This window comes from Asterias rubens, chromosome 1 (assembly GCF_902459465.1).
Source record: "Asterias rubens chromosome 1, eAstRub1.3, whole genome shotgun sequence".
In the NCBI taxonomy this organism is placed as follows: domain Eukaryota; kingdom Metazoa; phylum Echinodermata; class Asteroidea; order Forcipulatida; family Asteriidae; genus Asterias; species Asterias rubens.
The window spans coordinates 27,010,399-27,037,405 of NC_047062.1; the positions used below are offsets into that span (position 1 = coordinate 27,010,399).

General features: G+C 39.3%; 1 protein-coding gene across 2 annotated transcripts; it reads right to left on the reverse strand.

Annotated features, from left to right (window-relative positions):
• Nucleotides 1-115: 115 nt before the first annotated feature.
• Nucleotides 116-27,007, reverse strand: LOC117300162 (G patch domain-containing protein 2-like). 2 transcript variants are annotated; one of them, XM_033783884.1, is made up of 9 exons: nucleotides 26,942-27,007; nucleotides 17,435-18,343; nucleotides 15,099-15,169; nucleotides 14,566-14,730; nucleotides 12,531-12,613; nucleotides 7,703-7,776; nucleotides 3,247-3,375; nucleotides 1,482-1,636; nucleotides 116-978 (listed from the first exon to the last, which is right to left on the reverse strand). In XM_033783884.1, exons 2-9 carry the CDS (start codon nucleotides 18,337-18,339, stop codon nucleotides 800-802), a joined length of 1,761 nt encoding a protein of 586 aa, XP_033639775.1. In that variant the 5' UTR covers nucleotides 18,340-18,343; nucleotides 26,942-27,007; the 3' UTR covers nucleotides 116-799. The 2 variants fall into 2 exon arrangements, with proteins under 2 accessions (XP_033639775.1, XP_033639783.1); XM_033783892.1 differs by lacking the exon at nucleotides 26,942-27,007 and adding an exon at nucleotides 26,643-26,665.

Sequence of the window (27,007 nt, forward strand, 5' to 3'; positions counted from 1 at the left end):
GCCGGGCAATCTCGGTAGTCTAGTTGGTATGACACTGCTCTAGAATTGCAAAGGTCGTAGGTTCGAATCCCACCCGAGTAAAATGCCTGTGATTTTTTTTCACAGGACTCGGGACAGTACTGAGTATACAGTGCTCAACACATCGGTGTATGGGTAAAAACCAAAAATTAATAATCTGCAGATTCTTATCAATTACAGAGAAAATTTAAAATGCATGACAAATCGTTGTTGTCTCAACTCCATCAGAGCATAAATTGTTTTGCAAACGAAAATATGAATATGGATCCACTTCAAATTTTACATGGATGTTCACATACATCTTGATTTATATGAACTCATTTGGTTTCTGTTTGTGAAAGTTCTTTTTAACTTCATTGGACACACTGAACATCCATCTTGAATTTATAGATGCAATTCCATGAGAAACGAAACTCATGAGGAGAGTGGACTGTTATATTCTTACACTGTGATCTAGCTCAAATGCCTGTGAAACTAACTTGAATCTTGAAGTAACTTTTTAAGATTGATAAATTCATTGGACTATTTAGTGCTCATGGCTAACATGGACGGATGATTAGGCAGTTTTATTTCATACTCTGTCATTCCCTAACTGCTACATCAACTCAACAGAGCAATGTGTGAACAAGACAATTAGGTTGCAATCCAGACTGTTTGTTTTAACAACAGGATCTGTCAGGTGTTTCTGAGTAAGAGACTTGATGCGCTTTAGTGAGAGGACAACTATTACTATGCAACTAAGCTGGGAACACCGAGTGTTGTGAAGCACATCAATTATTTTCTATCTAGGCTTCCAGTACCCTAGACCTTTGTTCTTGGGACGGATGTAAGCTTTGATTGGTTCTTGTATCCCATCCCTGTCTGCTCCAAGTCCTGTTCCGGGTACCCAGCCCATATTTTGTAGCATCTGATTTCCACGGTTGGTTTCTGGTATTGGAACAGCTGACCTATCTACCTGACCTGGTGACAAGATTGACAGCAAAAGTTGGAATGTTTAACGAGAGCCAAATCCTGTTGGTAAAGTCCATACATCAAATCAGCTTGGATGAGAGGGAACTTACTGGTTATCAATTCCCCTCTGAAGTACAGGATACAACATGGCAAAAAGGTGGTAACAGACATGTAACAGCAAATAACATGGATATAATATAGCAGCCAATCAGGTTGGACTTGCAACTTTTACCATTATGTGAGCTTAGCAAATTGTAAAAAAAGAAGAAGAAAAAAAAGGATATTCAAAAACAAAATTGGTCGTTTAGAGCAGACAAAACAAAACATGATTTGTGTTGACAATTGCTCATGTTGTCAATTTCACTTAAGAACATCTAGTGGAATATTGTAGCTGGGAGCAAGTTACAATGTTTCATCCACTGTGGTTTTGAATGATTATAAACCACAAGAATAGGTTTATTTGACATGTTGTAATAACACACAAGCCTTTTCCACATTTTAAATGGCTTTACCTTCTAAGATTGTTGGAGGTGGAGTCTTTCGTCTTCGTTTAGCATCCACAAACTGTGGGTAGAGAGATTGTCTAGCAGGAGTCGCACTGCCCCCACAGGATAAAGAAACAAATCCTAGAGTCTCGTCTATGTCTGGATTTACTGTGCTAGAACTCCTGTAACACAAGTCGAAAAGTAAGGTAATTGGCCTTCAGCAAGAGTATCCATAGGTACTATATAAATCCTGTAATTTTCAATAGAATTAAATCTATCCTTTCTGACTACTCCTTTCATCCACTACATGCCAAAAATCCAGATCATTTATTTCTGATATATGTATTGAACATCAATAAAATGTGTTTTGTTTTTTCCCCGACATATCTCACTTGCATAATTAGCGAATAAGTCATGCCCCCCCTTTTGTGGATTGTTACCGCCCCCCTACCATCGACGTCATGTCGGGAATTCAAACATATCGTTGGCAAAAAGAGTCTGGTTCCTAACTACATGCACCTAGGTACCAGGCCACACAATGCACACGTCTCTAGATGCACACAGCCAGGGTACCCGACGGCTCGGGCTCCGACATGACGTCACATGAAGGCTCCCTTTTAGGGGCGGGGTGGGTTCCCCTAATCTCTTGAAAACCACTTTTAAAATACTTGCGCATTAAATAAAAAATATAAAAAAATATTTCAGGTTTAAAAAGTCATGTTTAATCGAGGCTAGCCTTTAGTCAAGGCGCACGCTGCACCCCCAAATGTCACGCAGGACCCCAAATGTCACAAACGAAAAAAGACCAGCGCGAGCAGCGAAGCGCCCTTACCAACTCGCTTTGAGGCCTTATAATTTCTTTTGCTAACTTTTTGCTAATGATTTTGGTAGGAGAAATGTTAAATGCATAATGCATTAGCGTGATGAGTTGTTGGCCATTTTTCATGTATGCGCTAATGTAATGTGCTGAGGGCAACGGACAGGAATCATGAATAACTGATTAGATAAATGAGCAGCATTGTAGCAACGGTGGGCCCGCCCAGCACTGACAGTTTCCACCCGGCACCTCAGCTGAAAAATAGACTGCCGCCCACCATGTTCCCCAAAATTAATAAAAAATTAAAAGTTCTGCCGATATTGATCACTTTGCAAGACTAAAATGTCATGTTTTTCGTGTTTTGTAATTCTAAATGCACTATGTAATGTTTTTGAGCCGGAAGTTTGAGCAATGAAAACCTCAAACTTGTTTCACACGTAACTTGCCTCTCTTGCACCTTGTGAAGTTTTCTTTGTGAAAATGTGCCCTGACATTTTTATTGAAGAACTATAGTACAGTGTAGCAGGCGTACCATCTACAGCAGTACATACAGACGCAGTGTGCTGGTACCATGTACATGTACATGATGTATGTATGTACATGTGGTGTGCACCAAATTTAAATTCAGCTGCCCACCACTAAAAATGTCCTAGCTACAACACTGTAAATGAGTTGGTAAAAGGGCTTCGCAGCTTCGCGCTGGCCTTTTTTCATGCATAACATCTTAGGATGCCACTGCCGCGTGAGCCTTGAATGAAGGCTACATGTATCAGGTGGCTGGCTTGGATCCCTAATTACCAAAGTGTATTGTTGCCGTTTTATGTATGGCTTTTAATTATAACAAGTTGTGTGTTTTTGCTTAATGACATTTTAATTTGTAAGGTTGTATTGTATACTGATTGCTTGTATTGCATTTGCATACAGCTTTTTGTCAAGACCATTTTATCAATCTATCTGTCTATTCAGTATACTTACCTTGTTTTTATAAGGACTGGTGATCTCTTACACTTGGCTCCTCCTTCAGTTCTCATATCTAGGGAATATAGTGAAGCAAGTTGACCAAGTTGGGTACGCTCTTTCTTCTTCATTGGCTGAAGTAGCAATCTAGTGGTGAACAAAAAGACGCAATTGAGCAAAAAAGTTTTACAAAGTACATGAATGGTAAATATCACCCACAACAATCAAGAAAATGGCACGTCAGAAATAATCAACAGTGACATTGGAGTATTTAGATGCTATTCTCTTAATTATGAGAGTATTACAGAAATAACTATTTCTCTAGATTGGATGGTACTGGTAGGCACTTGAAAAAAAATTGCTGTAAGATAGAAAGTTTCCGAAAACAACCAATTGTGCACTTTGTCTTACAAGTTTCTTGAAAACAGAAAAGAACAAAAACCAGTGAGCTAAACCCAGCTCAGACTAAAGATGATACACAAACAGACCTGTAATTTTCCAATATTTAGGACAAGCAAACATTTTGAAGGGCACAAAGGCCAAAGAAAGGGCACTTAGACAAAACTAAACAAGAAAAGTCCTGACCATATCTTGTTGGGCCCCCCTGCCCCATTCAATGTTGGTTCTCATTGTTGCATGATCTTCTTCTGCGTTCCAGTCAACATTGAGCAGGAGGGCGGGGGAGAAAATGTTTATTGTCAGGGGAAGTGGACAGGGGGTGGCCCCAGCATTTTGGCCGGGATTGTCTAAAATTTTGTCAGCGTGATTTTTTATAAAAACATTACGAAATAAGAATCATTGTCTTTCTAAAGCCTGTTTTTGTAATACTGAAAAAGAATATTCATGCTGAAAAAATTTCGGACTATTCTGGCCATATCTCAATGGGCCCCCTGCCCTCAATGTTGGTTCTCATTGTTGCATGATCTTCTTCTGCGTTCCAGTCAACATTGAGCAGGAGGGCGGGGGAGAAAATGTTTATTGTCAGGGGAAGTGGACAGGGGGTGGCCCCAGCATTTTGGCCGGGATTGTCTAAAATTTTGTCAGCGTGATTTTTTATAAAAACATTACGAAATAAGAATCATTGTCTTTCTAAAGCCTGTTTTTGTAATACTGAAAAAGAATATTCATGCTGAAAAAATTTCGGACTATTCTGGCCATATCTCAATGGGCCCCCTGCCCTCAATGTTGGTTCTCATTGTTGCATGATCTTCTTCTGCGTTCCAGTCAACATTGAGCAGGAGGGCGGGGGAGAAAATGTTTATTGTCAGGGGAAGTGGACAGGGGGTGGCCCCAGCATTTTGGCCGGGATTGTCTAAAATTTTGTCAGCGTGATTTTTTATAAAAACATTACGAAATAAGAATCATTGTCTTTCTAAAGCCTGTTTTTGTAATACTGAAAAAGAATATTCATGCTGAAAAAATTTCGGACTATTCTGGCCATATCTCAATGGGCCCCCTGCCCTCAATGTTGGTTCTCATTGTTGCATGATCTTCTTCTGCGTTCCAGTCAACATTGAGCAGGAGGGCGGGGGAGAAAATGTTTATTGTCAGGGGAAGTGGACAGGGGGTGGCCCCAGCATTTTGGCCGGGATTGTCTAAAATTTTGTCAGCGTGATTTTTTATAAAAACATTACGAAATAAGAATCATTGTCTTTCTAAAGCCTGTTTTTGTAATACTGAAAAAGAATATTCATGCTGAAAAAATTTCGGACTATTCTGGCCATATCTCAATGGGCCCCCTGCCCTCAATGTTGGTTCTCATTGTTGCATGATCTTCTTCTGCGTTCCAGTCAACATTGAGCAGGAGGGCGGGGGAGAAAATGTTTATTGTCAGGGGAAGTGGACAGGGGGTGGCCCCAGTATTTTGGCCGGGATTGTCTAAAATTTTGTCAGCGTGATTTTTTATAAAAACATTACGAAATAAGAATCATTGTCTTTCTAAAGCCTGTTTTTGTAATACTGAAAAAGAATATTCATGCTGAAAAAATTTCGGACTATTCTGGCCATATCTCAATGGGCCCCCTGCCCTCAATGTTGGTTCTCATTGTTGCATGATCTTCTTCTGCGTTCCAGTCAACATTGAGCAGGAGGGTGGGGGTGAAAATGTTTATTGTCAGGGGAAGTGGACAGGGGGTGGCCCAAGCATATTGGCCGGGATTGTAGCTAGTCTACAAATAGGAGGTTTTTGTATCCCAAGAACAATAATCCACACAACAGGGCCCAATTTCATGGAGCTGCTTAACGGTAGATTTCGTGCTTAATGGGCGCGCCTTGCAATTTTTTCATTTCATGGCCTTGCTTAAACGAGTTTTTTGTGCTTTAAGCGATAAGCAAGCAAAAAGGGTCAAATTTTCTGCTTAAGCACCCTGTTTAAGCACAGCACAACATCATTGCAGTATGTTGTTAGTGTGGCGGCGCAGCAAAGTAAAGTTTTGTCTCAAAATACTTCAGAAATGTTGTACAATGTATCTTCTTCTTGTTTTCTCTCAAGTTAGTGTGTAACCTTTCAAGGGGCGCTTTGAACCGATACAAATAATACATATATCAGACAGAGGAGGTGATGATTTGTTTTTCATCGCCCCTCTGCAATTATTTCGCCCGCCATTATGTCAGCTTTTTCTTCTTTTTTGCTTAAGCAAATGATCTAAAATGTTGCGAGTGCAGTTTGTTTATGGGCTTAAGCTAGCAACCTATCATGAGATACGTTTACGCTTAAGCAATTTTTTTGCTACCTTAAAGGGAAGGTACACATTTCGTAATTACTCAAAACAAATATTAACTTAAAAACTGACTTGATAGTATAAAACATTGTGGGAAACGTCTCCCTCTGAAGTAGCATAGATTTTGAGATAGAGGTAATTTCTCACTAAAATAATAAAAGACTTCTAGCTAGAAGTGTTTTATTCCTATCTGAAAGCACACAAATGAGTCCAACAAGGGTGTTTTTCATTTCATCATTTTCTCGCAGCTTTGATGACCAATTGAGCTCAAATTTTCACAGGCTTGTTATTTTATGCATACATATGTTGAGATACACCAAGTGAGAAGACTGGTCTTTGACAATTACTAATAGTGTCCAGTGCGTGTAAGCAAAAAAAATCTGCCTTACGTTAAAGGGTCTATTTACTTTTTGTAGGACAAAAAACACAATGTCCAAAGATTTACAATAAACTTACACAGTTTGAAGATAATGATAGTAGAAAGCTTCCCTGGATATATTACGTGCTGAGGTGCTGTAGTTTTTGAGAAATGAGTAAAACAAAGTCATGAAAATAATTTTCGTCTCAGTGATCATGAGACGAAAATTATTTTAGCATGTAAAAGCAGATTTTCGTGGCATTGGTTTACTCATTTTTCAAAAACTACAGCACCTCAGCAAGTACTATTTCAGGGACGCTTTCTAATATCATTATCTTCAAACGGTGTAAGTTTAATGTAAATCTGTGGACATTATGTTTTGTGTTACAAAAAGTACCCAAATCCTTTAAAGACACTGCCTACTATGGGTAATTTTCAAAGACCTGTCTTCTCACTTGGTGTATTTCAACATATGCATAAAATAACAAACCTGTGAATATTTTAGCTCGATCGGTCGTCGAAGTTGCGAGATAATAATGAAACAAAAAACACTCTTGTCACACGAAGTTGTGCGCTTTCAGATGCTTGATTTCTAGACCTCAAATTCTAACTCCTTTCTCGAAAACTACATTACTTCAGAGGGAGCCGTTTCTCACAGTGTTTTATACAAGCAACCTCTCCCCATTACTCGTAATAAAGAAAAGTTTTATGAGAATAATTATTTTGAGTAATTACCAATAGTGTCCACTGCCTTTAAGCAACTCCATGAATTTGGGTCCTGTTCATATACCAGGTCCTTTTAAAATGATCACTAAGACATCTTTTTTTTTTTCTAAGAAGAAGAAAAGGCATAAAATAAATTTATTTTGCCATAACAACATTGACTATGTGAGATTTCAGACAAAAATATTTCGAGGGATGTTTTCTACTATCATCATCATCAGACCGTGTAAGTTTTATGTAAATCTGTGATCTAAGACAAGTTTTTTTTCTTGCCAATTCTGCAATGTTCCTTTAAATAGTTAATATTCTGTCAAGATTGGGTGCTTGGGATATTTAGCGCCAGAAACATTTTAGAAATAGAGGCCCCAGGTGCTTTTTATAGGCTTTTTATAAACAGGGATCAGGTGCTAAAAAGTACCAGGTTGTTTCTAAGTCTGTTACTTGTCAGGTGAGATTTGTAGACTTGTGACCGCAGTTTATTTGCCTTAGATTTGCAGTCCTTTTAGGGTGCAAAAAGCGCACAATGGTCAGAGTGAAAAGGGCCTGGCAAAAAGTTGTAATATTCACTCATTTTCAAGAGGCACTCATTATCACTTAAAGGGCAATGGCCGCTGTGAAATTCCATGCCTACACAAAGTACGATGCTATGAAATTTCTACTTTAAGTTACTTACTCTTTTTCTTGTGGGTTTCTAAGGAATCCAACAATCTTTTCGTTGACAGCTGAAAGAGAAGTTCTCTTTAACCTCTGTATACCAAAACATAAAACAGATGAACAAACAAAATAATAAATATATAAAAATAACATCTTAAAAGGGCCAATACAACATTAATACAACAAACTGAAGACGAACCAAAATGCAAAAACCAAAACAAAAGAAACGGCTATGTGGGTGAGGGGCTGCAAAAGTGGAATGAACCACTATTACCCGCAGGTATGCAGCCCCACACATAGCCTAACAAAGGCCCGTGACAGGACGCGACAGACGATGAAAAGTATACAAAACTTCAAAAGACGAATACTGTACACCACATTACATAGGCCCAAAGCACATGACCAAAAAGGCAAAAAAAGCACAGACTGTGTAATGGGAATTAACTACTTGAATGGAAGGACATCTTGAGGGCACGCAAGAAAAGGGGCTTGTAAGGGCCGGGTCCCTAATCGCTGGAAAAAAAGTATTCCAAAGGCAGGGAAAACTGCGAGAGGGTGAGTGAAACAAAGCTTCGGTGCGGCAGGCAGGTGACGAAATGTGAGGGATTCTGGATGACAGGGGTTGGTAAAAACATTTTCCATGATAGCTTCACATTTACACAATCCAGGTAAGCATTTGAATATGAATGAACACAGCAAGAAATCTCTACGTGATGAAAGTGACAACCAGTTAAGCTGGCCCAGTCTATCCTCATAAGACATCTGACCGCGCCGTCATTTTAGGGTGTTCAAGATGCTGCTGTTGGGAGGCCATTTTCGCGCCCCAGCACGGGATGCCATATTCGAGGATAGGAAGGACCAAGGATTTATTCAATGTAAAAAAGGCTTTAGTGGAAGCACCACCCGCAACAGCCTGAATAAAACCTAGCAAACGATTGGCACAGGAAACAATTGCTTGAATATGAGTATTCCAAGTGAGATTAGAGCTGATGGTTATGCCCAAATACTGGACGGAGGAGGTTGAAATTGGGGGGGGGGGGGGGGGAGGGGTTGCCCATAGTATAAATAGGAGGATGGAGATTGAAAATCATATTGTTGTGTAAAGACCAGTTAGCAAGGCTATTAAGATCTGTCTGCAGACGATGCTCGTCTGAATCAGAACGGATAACTAGAAAGAGCAGAGCATCGTCTGCAAAAAGAACACATCTAGAATGAACATGAACACTGTCAATAATATAAATATTAAACAAATTGAACAAAATTGGGCCCAAGACACTTCCCTGTGGAACACCAGATGAGACATCCACCCAAGAGCAAGAACTACCCTGAAAAATGACACGCTGCTGACGATTAACCAAGAACAACTTGATCCAATGCTACACGGCACCCCAGAGCCAGTTTCTCAAGCAGGATTCCGTGTGGCATCTTGTCAAACGTCTTAGATAAGTCTAAGAAAACAGCATCAACTCGAGGAGGTTTGGATGATCAAGGGTGGAAGCCCACTCATGCAGAACATTTACAGGTCGAGTAACACAACTTCTACTTTTGGTGAAGCCGTGTTGATTGTTGTTCAGCAAGCCAAACATACTCCTGTGTTCAACCTTTTCCAAAACTTTGCACAATACCGAGGAGAGCACAACTGGCCGATAATTTGTAACAGGAGTTATACAGGAGACCTGCTGAGCAAACTTACTTAGAACCCTGGGAAGGATAACGTCAGGACCGAGAGACTTGTTGCTAGGGAGACTGCGTATGATGGATGTAATAGTACTCAATGACACAGAGAGCTCAAATAATTGTGGAACGGGCAGTGAACATGGTGGTGAATTCTCACGTACAAAGCAAAGGGGGATAACATCTGATGAGAAATAATCATTAAATGCAGCAGAAATGACATCAGGCTGGGTGAGCCTAATTTCATTGTGGTTGAATACAAATGGTGGGGGTGATTGTCTTCGACTATGAACTAAAGACCAGAATCTACGTCTATTATCATTAGAAGAAAACATATCATTAACAAATTTCCAGTAAGCTTCTGTGTGAGATATTTAACATTGTTATGAACAGCCTTATATAAATGCCAGTCAAATAACAGCCCGGATCTATGGGCGCGAGAGAATAGTTTGTGTTTCTTATTTATGAGTTTTTTAAGTTCTGGTGTGATCCACATTAACCGTCGCCTTGACGTTGTAGGAATTGAGTCACATATGGCAGTGTTGAGTAGGTCGGTGAAGATTTCTGCAGATGAGTTGATGTTGTTAGGGTCCATAAATGCAGACCAAGGGATGAGATGAATTAACCTTCCAAGATGATCAAAGTCCCCACGGTGAACTGTAGAAAAGAGCAAAGAATGGCTGGACGAGGAGGGGATATGCTTGACCGAAACGCAGAGTGTACTGTCGGTTTCCACTGGACTGGGGGCAGTGGAAACGGAAGCGAATCTATGAGGACGTTTTGAGAAAACCAAGTCAATGATGGAAGCAGCAGTGGGATTGTCGAGGTGGAGGTGCGCTACTGATATGACAAGCTGCTCCAGGCCAAACTCAACAGCAATATGAAATAGTGGGGATCGATTAGGACTAGATTGATTAATGAGGTTGGCGTCTACATTAAAGTCACCCAAGACGATACCCCCATCAAAGACATTCATACTCACAGTTTGAAATGCCTCTCTGAGTCTTACCCAGTAGGATGCGTTAGATGATGGAGGGCGAAAGAGAATACCAACTAGCCAGGATTCAGTAGAAAACTTATCTGACATCCACATCAGTTCAATGTCATCATGTTCAAGATGTTCAAGCCTACATGGTGGCAAGGACCCATTGATAGTTGCAAGTACACCACCTCCACAGCGTCCATGACAACCACATCCACATCAGTCCAATGTCATCATGTTCAAGATGTTCAAGCCTACATGGTGGCAAGGACCCATTGATAGTAGCAAGTACACCACCTCCACGGCGTCCATGACAACCACATCCACATCAGTCCAATGTCATCATGTTCAAGATGTTCAAGCCTACATTGTGACAAGGACCCATTGATAGTTGCAAGTACACCACCTCCACTGCGTCCATGACAACCACATCCACTCAATCCAATGTCATCATGTTCAAGATGTTCAAGCCTACATTGTGACAAGGACCCATTGATAGTTGCAAGTACACCACCTCCATTGCGTCCATGACAACCACATCCACATCAGTCCAATGTCATCATGTTCAAGATGTTCAAGCCTACATGGTGGCAAGGACCCATTGATAGTAGCAAGTACACCACCTCCACAGCGTCCATGACAACCACATCCACATCAGTCCAATGTCATCATGTTCAAGATGTTCAAGCCTACATGGTGACAAGGACCCATTGATAGTATCAAGTACACCACCTCCACAGCATCCATGACAACCACATCCACATCAGTCCAATGTCATCATGTTCAAGATGTTCAAGCCTACATGGTGACAAGGACCCATTGATAGTATCAAGTACACCACCTCCACAGCATCCATGACAACCACATCCACATCAGTCCAATGTCATCATGTTCAAGATGTTCATGCCTACATGGTGACAAGGACCCATTGATTGTAGCAAGTACACCACCTCCACAGCGTCCATGACAACGGTCTTGCCGATGGATGACGTAATCTTCAGGCACAACCTCAATTTTTTTTCTTATAATGTTTCTGTTCAGTCCATTTGCATTTCATTTGCCATACTTTGAACTGTTAAACATTTGTTTCTGTCATCAACAGTATAACATCAACATGAATACATTTTTGTTTTATATGCCTCATTTTCCATACAATGTGTTCCTTATTTACCAGTGTGTTTTGTGAAAAAAAATTGTTTGAATAATTTAATGAACAGGAAAATAAAAACAGACAGCAAGACCACCTGACATTATGCAACCATGATCATTGAAGGTAACTGTCTGTTTTTCATACCAGGTTTTAAGATATTTATCCTTATTGACCCAATTCACCTGATGTCATCATCTATATTATAAAAGCGCTTAAATCGAATGGGGCTGGGGAGTGGGGGAAAATGGGACTTGAAAACGGGACTTGAAAACGATACAGGACAGGAAAAAACAAAACAAAAAAACAAACAGGAACAAAATAAACGAAACAGGATATAAGCGGGACGGGGAAAGAACCACTATCGGGACCCGCTGGAAACTGGAAAACATGGATGGGATCGACAAATAATGCCTTCACGGAAAGCTAAAAAGAAGTCAAAAAAAGCCTTGGATTACCGTGGAAACTAGCTTTCCGAAACGGAAAAAAGACGGCAAGTGTACGATTTCACAAAGCACTAAGATTCGTCTTAGCTTAGGATGGGTGGTTTGCCACAGTGATTTGTATGGTGATCCTGCCCAGCCACTTTAACCCTCCCCTGTACACAGCGCTCGCTACACTTGCAGCATTTTATACGTAGAGCTTTCAAGCGGCCCGCTAGTCAGAATAATCTTGGATGTGCAATACTGGTGGACAATGTCACTGTGCGCTATGAAGTGAAGTGAAGTGTGCATTTTAAGGACACGCTGCGTTTACCTTATGCCCACCAAAAATGGTGAGCGTTGCACAGTCGCCGCAGGCAAGGGGTCAATAAGTTTTTAAATCTTTAATGCAATATTATGTAGATTTTGTCTGCATCCCCTTCAACCGTAAACCACTTGGTCTGAAATTATTATTATTTTATTTTAGACCATGGTTAGGAAATTTATTTTTAAAACTATATATCAAATGAAGTATTTTCCCCCTAAATATAAATGTCAACATTATCTGTTTCAGCAATTCCTTGTTGATATATTAACTTGCGGCATTCTTTTGTTCCCTTACCTTTGTTTTGTGTACCCTTGGTCTACATCCCCTTATTTGGCCTTCATCTCCATTCTGGAGACATCGCAACCGTGACTGTAAATCTGTAACATCATAACAAATGTACAAATTATCCAACAGTAATCCATTCATTTTTTAAATCGTGTATAAATACATTTAACCAGAAATGTTTTCTCAAGGTCTTCCTTGAACCTCAGCATGCATGCATGCATGCATCGACACTGCGCTATCAGACCCTATTGTTCTGAATTATTCTGGCCACAGGGGTCGGTACTAAGCTCGCAGTGCTTTTTGCTGAACACCTTACCGATTCGTGACATCATCCTGAAATTTAGCCTGAACGACACTCAGCTATACATCACGTTTAAATCTTCTCAAGAAACCGCAAGTGCATCTATTGCAAGACTTGAGAAATGCATCCAAGAGATTTGACGTTGGATGCATTTATCAAAACTTCCTGAAATTGAGTGATGATAATTATATTGTATTGCTTCTGCTTAAACTGTTCTGCCATCTTGTCGCCAATATTATTAACTTGCTTTATTTCCTCCATGTCTTATGTTTGTGTGTCCTTTTGTTTGCATATATATCTGTTTGTTTGATTTCTTTGTCTGCTGGCTGTTTTTTACAAGCTTCTGCTCATCAAAACAGCCCCATACTCTAAATATTAAATTTATGTTTACTGTTCTTCACAGTACACGTAATTGTCAATATTTTTCACGGAAGTATGGAAAGAAGTGTGTATTTGAATTGAATTAAATGATAAGACAGAGTTCCTTTTTTTCGGGTCATGTCAAAAGTGAACAAAGGTTTCAGTGCCATACATTTTCATCGGTGAAGTGCGGTTCCCTCATTGCAAGCTTGGAACTAAGTGTGTTTTTGCAACTCATCAACAAAATAATTTGTCTATCATCATTTGACATCAGGAATGTTGGTAAGACACACAAGTACTTGGACAAGAGTTCCACTGAAAGGTCATTCACGCATACAAATTTGTTACTTCTTGAAAATGGCAATGCCCTTCTCTACAGTCTTCCTAACAATTTGTTTGCCTGTCTTCAATGCCTCCAAAACACTGTTCTATCGCCTCTATTCTGAAACAACTACACTGGCTCCCTATCTCTCAAAAAATCATCTTCAATCTGATGCTCAATGTCTAACAAGTACTTAACCGCAAAGCTCCCGACTATATCTCAGAAATACTTCAAGTTTACACTCCATCAAGGAATCTTCGATCCAGTGCCATTAATTTCCTCAAAGAACCCAACTCTCGACATGACTTCTGGGGTGACAGGTCTATTTCTTTGACTGGAACTCTCTACCAATTAATCTTAGATCTTGTCTTTGTACCACAAAAATTAAAAAAAAAACTTTTTAAAATTTATCTTATGTCACAGTATTTCAAGGACTAATTTAGTGGTGTCTGTTTTTCTTTTGTTTTTGTTTTTACCGCACCTTGATCTTCCAGCAGGGTGTGCGCATTACAAGTTTTTATAATTATTATACAGCAATCTATTTGCACCATTAACATTCCAGAGCAGAGATCACACTTTTATATAACGTATAAAGCTGTCACTAGGTAAAACCACCATAGTTATAGTCTTTGTACCCATTGCTAATTACAGGATTTTAACTGAACTGTTATCACTGGGGAAGCTCAGTGGTCAAATTGTTAAGACACACTGTAGCATGCTAGGGTTAACCAATCCACATTTTATCCCATGTTCCCAATCCCACCATCAAAAGCTCTAAAATTGTTGATTAATACCATATTGAATTTCTCCTACAGGATACAAAAGGCACCGACTATACATTGCTTATAATCAAACATCAAGTAAAAGGTAAAAACCTAAACAATATTGCAAGAATCATATTTTCTGACCACTATAATTGAAGCAGATCTTGTTTGGACTTTCCTGGACATGGTTGTCTTTGCTTTGCTAATCAATCATATTTCAGGCAAATAGAGGGGGAAGTGTAATGGTACTGAGGGACTTGGAAAACACACTGTATGTAGCATAATTGATCTACTTACTTCTCTGAGAATTTCTTGACAGTAATGGGAATGTGCCATTCAGGATTTGACTGAACCTCTCATCATCTTTACGAAATGTGGATTTCTTTTCCCACCATGGAATGATTCCAGGATTGGCAGCCATTGATTCTGGTTCATGAAAGAAATCACTCTGTTCATCATCACCTGCAAAAAAATAATATCCAATCTCGTTATTTCATTACCAAAGCCTTTCCAATCTCAATGCAAGTTTGTTAACAAATAAAGTACAATTTGTGTGGCGTTTCTGGTAATAAGGTTTAATAGTAATACTGAGAAAAGTGACCCTTTTATTGGACGCTGAAACCACATGGTGTCCAAAAATGTATTCAGAAATGAGGCTGAAAGATACATGTACCATACATTTACATGTGTAAAGTGTTTTTAATCCAAGTTGCTCAAGATTCAAACAAGTTAAACAATGTCATGCTATGGTGAATTTAAAAAGGGGTCTCTGAAGCTGATCAAAAATTGCTTTGAAAACGTTGTACATGTAAATTTTCATCCAACCTTACCTTCCCTTCCTTCATCATTGGTATATAATGCACCTTCATCACTACTTAACAGACTGCTCGTGCTGGAATCACTGCAAAACAAACATGGATTAAAAACATTATTGTTGTTTGTTCAAACCTTGAGTATTATTCTTTTGAAGTATGTCATTATCAGATGGCACCCTCGGCTTCGCCTTGGATGCCATTTTCCCCCTCGGGTGTACAAAACCCAACATTTGTTTTGTTATACCTTGGCAACATTATTATTCCTCTTCTCAAAGTTCTGTTGTCATCTTCAAACATAATTAAGAGGGAGTAGCATAGGTTAATAAGGAGACGAAAAGTTGTTCAAATTAATAATAAAAAAACAACTCTTCACTGTAAAAGATGCATCGGGGGTAAAGAATATTAATTTTGTTTTTTTAGCCATACACCAATGTGGGTTAGCACTGTATACTCAGAGTACTTTTCTCTGTTTCCTCAAACATGCTTGGGTTTTGTACACAGCGCTGAAAATCGACCAACAGTGGGAATGATCAAGGTGATGTACACCTGGTGTACCGGTTTTAACATCACTCATGTGCTATGCAGCCATGTTACATGCGATTTTTGAATCACATCACGTAACCAATGAAACTTGACCATTTGTAACCGATGTATAACAATCGGTTTTGGATCCTACAACAATCTATGAAAAATCCTCACATGTCATGTAAGGGCAATTCCATTGTGCCTTCATCCTGACCTTTTCCTGACTATCAAAACCCGCAATAAAGAAACACACCTTTGTGCACACCTTTCTGCTTATTATTGTGAATAAACACCCCGTGCATAGACCAAGGACCACGGATTAGCGAGAGCACAGGCATGACAAGAAACAACTTTTCCAGGATGCATTTAGTCTTGATTCAAGGCTGTTGGCGTAGTGTGCCCCGGCCCGGTATGCGGCGATTCTGCAACAAAAACTGCACGCAGTGTATACACAAACCAGTGTATACACGAACAATGTATACATTGTTTGTGTTGAACATTGTACAGCGAGAACAATATAACATAGTCATGAGTTAGGTCGTGTCTTCAACCTCATGCGTGTGACTCAAACAACAGCCTTGATGGGTTTGTAACATTTTATCGTAAATCCGATAAAAGGGCATGTATGATGTGGGCGTGTCATTCTGAACATTGGCCAATCACAGTCGCGATTGAGAATGGCGTATTACTGCTAGCAATCATGCCACGTCCATGTGTGTGTACGCTGTATGCTAGCTGTAGGTATACATGTACTGGACACGTACTTATTAGCAGTGTCGGGCAAGCGTGGTGTATGTTAGCTATGATGTAAGGGGTCTGAATGCGCTGCCGGACGGTATACGGCTACGTGTGCTGGACAAGCCTTGCTCAGTCGGTACGGTGTTGAACTTCGAAGAGAGGAGGGGTTCCTTGGCTCGTTGTCTTGCGTTTCATTATAACACGAGGACTAGCATCATAAGTACAATGAAGCTGGTAGATTTGTCCCTGAACTATAAGTGTAACGTTGTAGTGTAGTAGTACGGCAAGAGTTAGTTTAGTTAAACTGATCTTTTCTTGTACTTGTTGTTCAGCCACACGCCATCTTCTACCGTCTGGTATGTTTTCGACCAACACATATTTTCGATCCCCAACTTTGATTTACCGCGAGAAACGTAATGAAGAATATGTCTCCATTAAAGACAAATATAAACAGCTGGGTTTCTTATCTCATGAAACCAAACATGGCTGGTCTGAAATGGGGAAAACAGAATTACAATGGTATGGGAAAGTACGAAATACGTAGGGATTCCACACTAGCTGTGGGAATACCAGCGAAACAAATTACCAACAATGTGTGAAAGATTGTATCAAAATTTGACCAATGTCAATGGGCAAGACAACTAGCTGCCAAAACCAATGACTTTGCGCTTATAGTGTCAAAAGGGCTTAAGACGTATCAAGAGGCCATCTCAAGACACAACTGAGTTTTACAGCATCTACATGTATTAGCAACATCTGGTGCTACTGTCCAACATGTTCTAACCCAGCAAAAAGCAGCCAAACCTTACCCTTCAGTACCATTCATCTCAGGATCCCTTAGTTACCAACCATGAGTCTTTTACTCAATCTCCAGAAGATGACAAGCCCACTGGTCAAGAAACAAAACAGCTTTTCAGAAAGTTCAGATGTTCCACAGCGTCACAGCAATCTTGAATTTTTAACAGATTTCAACATCAAGTCAAGCAGATCATTCAGAAAATAGCCTTTTTGATTCCTGAGTTCTCTATAAAGCAAATCTTCATGGAACTGCCCATCTACATTAGGAGTATTGAAAAAAAGATACACACCTGTCCTTAGAATTAATAGCATCCATTGTGACGTCACTCTCATTACTAGCGCATTCCATTTCAAGTCCAATTGTCTTTTCACTGGCTCCATCACTGCCTGACAGCTTACGTCCAGTGCCAGAACTGTCAGGCAGTGAAACTGGACTTTCTGTAGAAACACGTCTAGGTAAGCTGTTATCGGAATAGACAGCAAGATCCGAGAAGCAGGGGCTTTGTGGGTTGGAGTCAGATCTGCTCTGCTTCTTGTTCTTTCCACTCATGTCCTTTCTCTTTAGCTTCATGCTAAGAATGTCAAAACCTACATCTCCATCAACCTGAGGTGCATTTTCCAAGTTGTCTGATGACAAGTTCTTTTTAGAGCGCTTGAGTTTGTGCCTCTTGTGGCTTACTTCTGGTTCAAAGTCAGCGCTACATGAAAATTCAAGTTTTGAAGCGGGGCAGGCTCTGGATGAGCTACATGAACAGGTTGGGTCATCAACAACCATTCTCTTGAACCTTTTTTTGCGTCGCAAAGGCTGTTTTGGAAGGCTGTGGTTTTCAGTGACAGAATCAGATTCACCGTACAAGTTACTTGAAGATGTAACATTTAGTGAGGACAACCTTCTCATCATGAGAGTATCTTCTGAAGGGGAGTCACTCTGTTGGGCAGCAATGTTCTCCATGTAATCTTTTTGTGCCTCATCTAGACTGGTGTCTGATCCATCACTGAGCTTTACAGTGTGATCCCACACAGGGTTTGGATCCATTCGACGCTTACGGCCACGGCGTTTACGTGATTGACGCTTGATATGCTTTGGGCTGTTCATGGCTGATGTTTGACAGTCGTTGTCCACTTCTCCAAAAGGTGATGGTTCTTTTAGTGCTCCTGCCAAAGCATAGGCCAAATGCTCCATGTCAAACTGCATTCAGCTGCAAAGATTAAAAGGTCTCTTAATTGCTTTGTGAACTACACGTATGCGCCATCTATAATAACAATTATTTCTTTAGATAAAAAAGAGAACTCTTACACACTAACTATACAAAGTTGTAGAATGTCAAAGTGCAATGGTAAATTTACAGTTTAAAATCATACTTCTGAACATTCAATATAAACTATAAGATAAGTGCAATTCCGAAAGTCGGGAACCGGTTTCAATTATATAAAAAGAAATGGCACAAACATATGTAAAGAAGAAACAACAAAACAAAAAGGTTCTTTTTTGATAGTTAATGCGCTTCACTCATTAGCTGACTCATTTACAATGGCTAGCTCATTTTTATTGCAAGATTCTTTTTTTAAAGGCGATGGACACTATTGGTAATTAATTACTCAAAATAATTATAAAGCATAAAACCTCACTTAGTAACGAGTACTGGGGGGAGGTTGATAGTATAAAACATTATGAGGAACGGCTCCCTCTGAAGAGACGTAGTTTTCGAGAAAAAAAGTAATTTTCCACGAATTTGATTTCGAGACCTCATATTTAGAGTTTGATGTCTTGACATCAACCATCTAAAAGCACACAACTTCGTGTGACAAGGGTGTTTTTTCTTTCATTATTATCTCGCAACTTTCATGACCAATCGAGCTCAAATTTTCACAGGTTTGTTATTATATGCATGTTGAGATACACTAAGTGAGAAGACTGGTCTTTGACAATTACCAATAGTGTCCAGAGTCTTTAAAGCTCTCACGCCTCCTTCTCATAGTCAGAGAGCACAATCCTGCCCTCTGATAAACTTCAAAGAACCTTCATATAGATGGCATTTAAAGGACCACGTTGCCTTGCATCGGTTGAGTTGGTCTTTAAAAAGCGTTTGTAACCCACTGTTATAAAATGCATGGTTAGAAAGATGTTTTAAAAGTAGAATATAATGATCCACACAAGTATTACTCGAAATTGCGTGGTTTTCCTTTTACCTCATCAACAAACACGGTCGGCCATTTATGGGAGTCAAAATTTTGGTTACAGCTCGATAGTCCGAAGGTTCGATTGTCTGAATTGACAATAAGGTCCGATAGTCCGAATCGACAATAAGGTTCCATTGTCCATTCGAATCGATTGTCGATTCGGACTATCGGAACTTTATCTTCAATTCAGACTACCGAACCTTTGTAAAAGCAATCTACACTGACCAGGTTACGTACTTACATACTAGTACCCAGGCCAGATAGGGTTATGAACATCATGGCCATGGACTGGAGGTAGTAGACGTCACGTTGAACTAATACAATAATCACTAAATTCATGAATTTAAAGGGACACACCCGCCGAATTGGGCTATTTGGGCTACAAAATAGACTAAGAAATTAATTCAACGGTCTTCCAGGAATGAAGAAGAACAGTCCCTAAAAAATTCATCAAATTTTGCCGTCTTTGAACATTTTAAAACAAAAACGAAGGTCGCGTGATTGTTCTAACCAAAAAATGGTACAAACAATCACGTGACCTTCCGGGCTTTTTTTTTCTTCCAGCCTTTAAAAAGTAACTTACCAAACCAAAATTTAATCTTTTTTTTCACAAATTTATTAACGAGTAATTGACAAAAAAGATCATGTATTCAAATTACCGCTACAAAATGTAAATAATGGTGAAAAATCTAACGTAAGATTCGCATTCAAAGAGTCCGTGTGACAGAAGCTTGTTATATGGGCCCACGGCGTGGAGCAATCGGAACGTAAGCCTCAGGGCATATCACATACCGCACATGCCGTGTCTCGTGGGGGGCTGGAGGTGTGATCCCGGGCACTATGAACTCCCAGCTTGCGGGTCTCGCCGTGAGCTTGGGAGGGGTTGGGAGTACATGTTTGTCATCGTGGGTTTTGTCAGTCGGTACACCTCGTGTCGAATCCGTTATTTCTTATGATCGCAACGTTCCAATATTATGCTGTGTTTTGTTTCATGGCTCCTAATTTCTTTTTGATAGGAGTTTTCAGGTAATTAAAAAAGATTGATGATGTTCAAAGGTAGAAATACCGCATTTTGTTATATTGACAGTGTTATTGTGTGAGTAGCTTAAAAAATGTTTTATGAAGAAGAAACAAAGGATAAACAAAACCGAAGCCCCCGATCGAAAAAAGAACAGGTGAATAATAATTTTGTATAAAAGGTTGAAAAAAAATGATTGAAAAAAATTCTCTCAAAGCATAATTTTGTCAAATAAATATTTTTTTAATTCTGTGAATGAAGGGTTATTTTTGAGATTGTTGAGGTATTATTTGGTTACGTTCCAAGCTACGCAGCTACTCAGCTATGCTTACGTTCCTTCAAGTTATGCTATAATATCAAAAGGTACGTTTTCAAGCCCGAGTCAATTGAGCTACGCTTATGTTCCATATGCACCTCTGTTTACGTTCCAAGATATCCAGCTCTGCTTCTTCCAAGATATGACGTTCCAAGCTACGCTTACGTTCCAAGTTTTTGCTTACGTTCCTTCTCAAGTTACGCTATAATTACAAAAGGTACGCTTTAAATTTTGAGTAAAGTTACGCTTACGTTCCATATGCAGGACGTTTAAGTTCCAAGATACCCAATACATTCTCACAAGGACGCTTTTGAATCCCTCACGAATCCCTCATGGATTTTTTGTAACTGCGGAATGCCATCGTTGTTCAGTAACTCCTCCATTGTGTCCCTTTCTAATTCTTTTGACGCTTTACAAGACTCCTCTGATATTGGTGCTCCAATCCTGAGTTCCTCCCCTTCCAAACTTACTCCCCGCCACCGGAATAATTCTCAAAACACTCGGGGTCGCCAAAAACAGCACAAACAACCTCCCAAAAATAACATCAAAATCACCATTGTGAACTGCAACGGCCTAAAAAACAAACACATTATCTTCAAGAGTACCATCGAATGTGAGAAGTCAGATATCATTATCGGCACCGAGTCACACCTTGATGACTCAATCTCGGACAGTAAAATTGTATCTTTCTTCAGAAAGGATTGTAACCTCCGAGGAGGGGGGGGGGGGGTGTTTATTATGATTAGGGAAAACCTGCTTCCTTTTAAATATGACTTTTTAGAAACTGACGCCGAAATTGTTGTGGATTCACATTTGCATCCGTGGTCATAAACCACTTCTTATTGGATCCTTTCACCGCCCACCAAAGACAGACATACTGAATCTTCACCAACTCAACGACTCTCTCGACAGAATAAAGCAAAAATACAAAACTGCTGTCATCGTTTTGGGAGGTGATTTTAACCTCCCAGATATTGACTGGCCATCATCATCGGTCAAACCGGAATGCATGTGATTCAGCGAAATGTTCCTTACTGCTTAAAATCTGCAATGACCATGACCTGGAACAACCAGTCCGGAGCCCGACGCGAATTAGCGGCCCTACAAGAAACATTCTTGACCTCACCCTCACGTCGCATCCCAGCTTGATTACCCACTGTTCAGTAATAGCAGGCATTAACGACCAAGAGGCTGTCTCACTTGGAATGAACTTAAAAGCAAAAATCAACAAAAAGAAACCTTGCAAAATATTTCTTTTTAGCAAAGGTGACCGCAGCAATTTCAACCTGGACATGGCCACCTTTAGTCAACAGTTTTTCTGTGGGGACCCGCTTACCAGATCAGTTGAGGAAAACTGGGACCTACTAAAAACTAACATTCTTAACACTATGGACAAGCACATACCATCTAAATATACTAGCTCTCGTCACAACTTTGATCAAGAAAAAACAACAGCTCTTCAACCTAGCGAAAGCTAACAATACAGAAAGGAGCTGGATTAAATTCCGCGACTTTAGGAAATATGTCCAGGGCAAAATCCAAGATGCCTACTGGAAGTATACGAATAAACTTATCTCTGATCCAAGTGACAAAAACCATCTAAACGCAACGACTCAGTAGGGATCTCTACTCTTAAAACAGGCAACATTATTGCCACTAGCAGTAAGGACAAGGCTAACATTCTTAACGCTCAATTTCAATCGGTTATTACAGTAGACGACACTACTCCATCAGTTACTTCAAGAGGGGTTTATCCAGATATCGGATATATGGTCATCTCTACAGATTCTCAAACTTTTGCTGACACTTGATGTTAGTAAAGCTACCGGTCCAGATAACCTTTCTTCTAGAATCCTCAAACATCACGCCAGAGTTATAGCACCCATCCTTGCTAAAATTTTCGAGCAATCGCTGAACACATGCGAAATACCACAGGACTGGCTAATCGGTAATGTTTCACCAATCTTCAAAAAAGGGAATCGTTCTAAACCATCTAATTACTGGCCCGTCTTAATTACATCTATATGCTCTAAGATTCTTGAACACATCATCTTCAGCCACATCATGGACCACTATGACGACAATACCATCTTGAATCCCGCTCAACACGGCTTCCGTCCTGGGCATTCATGCCAAACACAACTCCTAGTGACAGTTAATGACCTAGATCTTGCCATAGATCATCGTAAACAAGTTGATGCCATCATATAGGACTTTTCTAAGGCCTTCGACAAGGTCTCTCACAAAAAACTAATTTCCAAACTTCATCACTACGGCATTCGTAAGAACCTCCTACATTGGCTGCAAACCTTCTTAACAAACAGATCCCAGCGAGTTGTCGTGGATGGGGAAGCCTCTGACTGGTGCCATGTAAGCTCAGGAATTCCTCAGGGTACAGTTATCGGTCCCCTCCTCTTCCTTACTTTCATAAATGACCTCCCCGACTCAATTCAATCTAACATCTGCCTCTTCGCAGATGACTGTTTGATTTACAGATCAATCTCCAAAGCAGAAGACCAAACCATACTCCATTTGAAGAGATCTTAACAGTTTAAAAATCCTGGGCTGATTTATAAGTGGAATATGCAATTTAATTTTGAGAAACGTCATAGCATGACCATATCCCTGCTCCATAACAATATACAGTCGTCTTACCTTCTAGGAGATAAGTCTTTAACAGCAGTCACAGAACATCCTTACCTTGTTCTCCTCCTGTCTCATAAACTATCCTAGAACAACCACATCAACAAAATCAACAATAGTGCAAATAAAATCTTAGGCATCGTTCGACGCAACTTAAAACACTGCCCTAGGGACCTCAAGGAACGTGCATACACAGCATTGGTACATTGTTCCACACTTGGAATATTGCAGTTGTGTATGGGACCCACACACAATATCAAATATCAACAAAATAGAAGCCATTCAGAGACGAGCAGCCAGATATGTTCTCAATAAATACCATCCTACATGTATGGAAAGTGTCTCATCTATGATCATTCAAGGAGCTTAATTGGATCATTCAATTGGATCTCTCACAACCAACTACCATCCATAAATCCACTCAATTTTCTGACTCTTGTTCCCCCCGGTATATCAACACGCAGTTACCATCCACTGAAATATTATCTCTTTTCTCCCCGCACCAACATCTACAAAAACTCTTTTTTTCCCAAGAATTACCCCTGCATGGAACAATCTTCCAGTGCCTGTTGTCAATGCCCCGCTCTCCCAGTTCAAATCCACTCTTAATCTACCCTAGTTGCTTCATCGGTCAAACGCGTGCGTAATCTTGGCGTGATATCTGAAGTAGAAGGAATGCTTAATTTACTTGTCACTGTCCCCTCTGGGTTAGTTTTTTGTGTTCTTCGTGACGATCTTTGGATGTACGTAAAGAAGCACGACTACACCTCCATCGTTGAAGGATTTGCGTGATCCGTATACATGCTGGTTGTTTATAATTTATGGATAGACTGGATCCTTATGCTGCGTCGTAGTAAAATGTTGCTATAAACAAAGCACCAGTCTACTTACAACATTCTGTGACGATGTCACGAAGATTTGACAGTTGCAACGGCTGGAAACACATACACGCTGGCCTTTTACCGCTTTTGGGTTTTTAAATTTTTTTTCGCTAATTACGTGACATTTTGATGAATTTTTTTTACAGCAACCATCTATAAAAACATTATTTATGATTCTACAGCCCTAAATTGCGTTAACGGTGAGCCGGTGTGTCCCTTTAATGTTTACAAGTTTTTACATTTTGCACTTTCTTATATATCCTCCTCTTACCAGTTTTCACGGTATTATGCCTTTTTCTTTGAATTGGGAAAAAAATAATGATGCCATATCAACCGATGCCCTAATTATCTTCATTTGTTAATATGAAGTATGCAAACATATATTAAAACTTGATGGACATTGAAATGTTCACATCTCACACCGACTTCGATGACTTCAACTGGCCCCATTTGTTTTGAGTTTTTTCTGTTTTCACGGCAAGAAAGTATGGTTTCCCGGTGAAGCCATACATGGAAGAAACATCTGCAGTGACTACAAGTGTTCTTTGAGACTCTGTGTATGACTCTATAGCCAGCAGTTGTCTTCGTTTTATTCAAAATATTTTTAATGAAATTTTAAAAATTACAATGGTAATTTTAAAAAAAATAACAAAAATAAATAATTTAATAAAAGTGTGAATAATTATTGCCTTTCAATTTTTGTCCCCTTTTTTTTCTTAAAATGTATAATAAAGTATACAAATAAACAGTGATAATTGAATCAACAAGCTGATGTTTAAATTTTAATATTGATAATAATATTGATATGAGGGTTAAAAAATAAAAATCTCAAAAAATATTAGAAAATGATATAAGGCACATGGCTTCTTTAAGCCTGTGTATTTTTTTTTTCAGAATGCTCAGCAAAATATTCAGTCACATGATTTGATCATCATGAATTGTGAATTGAAATAGTGTTTGATGAAACTTTATGGGTGGGCAAATATTTTTATATGGCCTCAACATTATGGCATATTTTTGTACCTTGTAGAAATGCCTAAAATACCAAACTTTGTGCATTTACAAGTGCAAATAACCAGTGGAGCCTTGTTTCTAAGTTTTGGTCAAGGGAGAGGAGACTCTTTGCTTGGCAAATAAAACCACAATTTTTTTATCTAGGGACTGTTTACATCGCGCACAGAGAGGTAAAAGATTTGCCACGATTTTAGGGACACCTCGAAAACAGGACCTCCTTGATATAAATAAACAGTGATAATTGAATCAACAAGCTGATGTTTACATTTTAATATTAGGCCTAATAATAATATTGATATGAGGGTTAAAAAATAAAAATCTCAAAAAATATTAGAAAATGATATAAGGCACATGGCTTCTTTAAGCCTCTGTAATTTTTTTCCAGAATGCTCAGCACAATTTTCAGTCACATGATTTGAGTATCATGAATTGTGAATTGAATTAGTGTTTGATGAAACTTTTTCGATGGGCAAATATTTTTATATGGCCTCAACATTAAAGTCATTATGACATATTTTTGTACCTTGTAGAAATGCCTAAAATACCAAATTTTTTGCATTTACAAGTGCAAATAACCAGTGGAACCTACGTGTTTCTCAGTTTGGATAACTTTCCATCAAAAACTATATATTTTTTTTCATATCATCTATCCAATTTTTTAACAATAACACTTACACTTCATGGTTGAAATTTTTAAAGTTTTGGTTTTACGTTGCGAGAGACAGTCCGCCATTAACAGTGCTTATGCATGCATGACATTGGAGCAACGTCATGTGTTTTCACACCTTCCATTGGTTGGTATTTTATTGAATATTCAGAAGCTAGTATGACGTGCAAAATAAATCAAAAGTAACATTCAATTACTACTTAACAAATTTAAATACATTTTTGTCCCAAGGCATTATGGCTACTATATTAGAATCCAGATATATCATAAGGCATGAAAGTAATACAACCCCCCCCCCCCCCCCCCTTGAAGCACACACACTTCATAACAATCAATTTTCCCCCATTTCAGACCAGTAATGTTTGGTTTCAGGAGATGAGAAACCAATCTATGATATTTTCTCTTTAATGTAGACTTAATATTTATTATGCTTATCGGAATTTATTACAGTATGCAGTAAATCAAAAAAAAATTGTTGTTGTCATTTTCACTTCAAATATTTAAATGTTTTCCCTATATTGGCACACCATAGAATCCCAAATAGTAACCACCTCACGTGATCCATCTAGTGACTAAAGCAGAATGAAACTCAATCTAGCAGATAGTAATTTTGTTTTGAACTTTCGAGGTTGGATGATGTTTCTTTGACTCATTTGAATGTTGGCATAATATGCACTAGTGATTAGTACCAAAAATCAATCATTTTATAAATGTTTGAGCATAACCAACGACAGGAAACTTTATTCTCAGCATGATTAAGCCTGATGAAAATACAGACCGTGAGTAAACTGCATAGCTTCTGTCACCGGTGCAGCTTGCACAATCTCGCGGTAAACAGGAATCAAAGTTGGGGACCGAAAACATATGAGGGTCGATAACGTATGACGCTACGATATATTATTTTATTTCGAATGAAAAAGTGGTGGCGCCATACGGAAACTTTTCCAAAAGGGATGCCACGATATGAACACCTCGAAAACAGGACCTCCTACGCTAGAACAAATACAGACGTGTTCCCCGTCCACTACAGAGCTCCAGTCACTAGATCTAGGAATATCTCAGTCGAGGTTTACTTACATGTTATTCTTGCTGGCTGCTGCCTCGCAAACGTTACTTCTACTCCTCGAGCCGCGTCTTCTATTT